This window comes from Halyomorpha halys, unplaced genomic scaffold, assembly GCF_000696795.3.
Source record: "Halyomorpha halys isolate HHAL.00 unplaced genomic scaffold, Hhal_1.1 Scaffold141.1, whole genome shotgun sequence".
In the NCBI taxonomy this organism is placed as follows: Eukaryota; Metazoa; Arthropoda; class Insecta; order Hemiptera; family Pentatomidae; genus Halyomorpha; species Halyomorpha halys.
In genome coordinates this window covers 284,192-285,548 of record NW_027111321.1, presented here as the reverse complement: position 1 = coordinate 285,548, position 1,357 = coordinate 284,192, and the positions used below count along the sequence as shown (strand labels likewise).

At 32.1% G+C, this 1,357-nt stretch overlaps 1 protein-coding gene across 1 annotated transcript in view; it reads right to left on the bottom strand.

The window, feature by feature from the left end:
- LOC106678410 (T-cell immunomodulatory protein) overlaps positions 1–1,357 on the bottom strand; it is a 44,547-nt gene that overhangs the window by 30,449 nt on the left and 12,741 nt on the right. Inside the window, exon 3 of the mRNA XM_067049339.1 lies at positions 843–1,036. Coding sequence (XP_066905440.1) covers positions 843–1,036 — 194 coding nt within the window. The remainder of the gene's footprint in view (positions 1–842; positions 1,037–1,357) is intronic.

Sequence of the window (1,357 nt, the reverse complement as noted above, 5' to 3'; positions counted from 1 at the left end):
AACTACAGTCTGTTGAACATTTTCCCAGAACACCCTCTAGTAAAAGTGGAGTGGCTGTATTAATTTGTTACTTTTAACTAGCCATGGACATTTTTTAAATAATGCATTTATCAAATAAACTAAAGGATTATTTCACAAAATAATTATTTCTTAGTTTAATGATTATTTGATGGAATAATTTCAATCCATTAACTACTTCTATTTATTTCTTTAAATAATTATTTCATGAAATAGTCATTCATTGAAATAAAGATTTATCTTTCTCAAATTTAAAATCCATGAATATTGGAGCTAAACTACTGTATCAAGTGCACTTTCAACTTAAGGTGCTACTTCACTTTAGAATGTGCTAGTTGGCTTATTTTGTGTGAACTGTATGTAATTTAATTGAAAGTGTAAATACCGATGGATTGGGTAGGGATAATACTGATGGATTGGGTAGGGGTAATACTGATGGATTACCTAGAAAATGTTGAAGTCCATTTATTCAAAATTTGAAGTGAAGTGGGTACCAAGAAAATGGAAAGGAGACTGCCAATGTTTCATTCATTTCCATTGCCAATGTTTCACTTATTCTTGCAGACAGATACTAAAAGTAATGGCCAAATGAGCTTTGGGTTTATTGCAAATGGAAAGAGGCATAACACAAGATCCTTACTGTTCAATATCTCATTTACAACTAAATGTCAGTCGAACTGATAGTGTAGAGGCCTTTGTGACTGAATCAGTTAGGGTTTTGAATTATGACTGTCAATCCAACTGATCATGAGGATTTCCTTTCTACTTGTATATATAAATAAAAAAAGATAAAATCCAATAGGATATTAACGTAAAAGGGATACCTGATAGCTTCAACTTGTAAGCTCGTTTCTTGAGCTCTTTCAATATTTCATTGGAATCAACAGGTGGTTCACCCCATTGCGAAGAGCAGTAATCGAACCAGGCTAACGAAAGGGAGGAATCCGTTTGCCATTCTTCTCTAGAATTATAACATATAGACAGAGAACCGCTATCTGTGAGCATTGCAAGCAAGCACCTGGAAAATTAATTATATTAAATAAAATGATGAGAAGATTGTTAACCGTGAATAATATATATAAGGAGAAGATAGTTGTGTGGTCAGCGTAGAACATAAATAAGTAAAAACTTATATATTAGTGCCAACGTTTCGGCCAGAATTTCTAGCCTTCATCAGGGCTAAGAACAAAAAACAAGATAACCTATGAATAAAAGGATACATGGAATGATTAGAAAATAGCTAACCTTATGGAAAAACGAATAGTGTTGACAGACAAGAATAGTTTAAGTATTATATAATACCCTATATCGTTTTATTCATTGGTTATCTTGTTTTTTT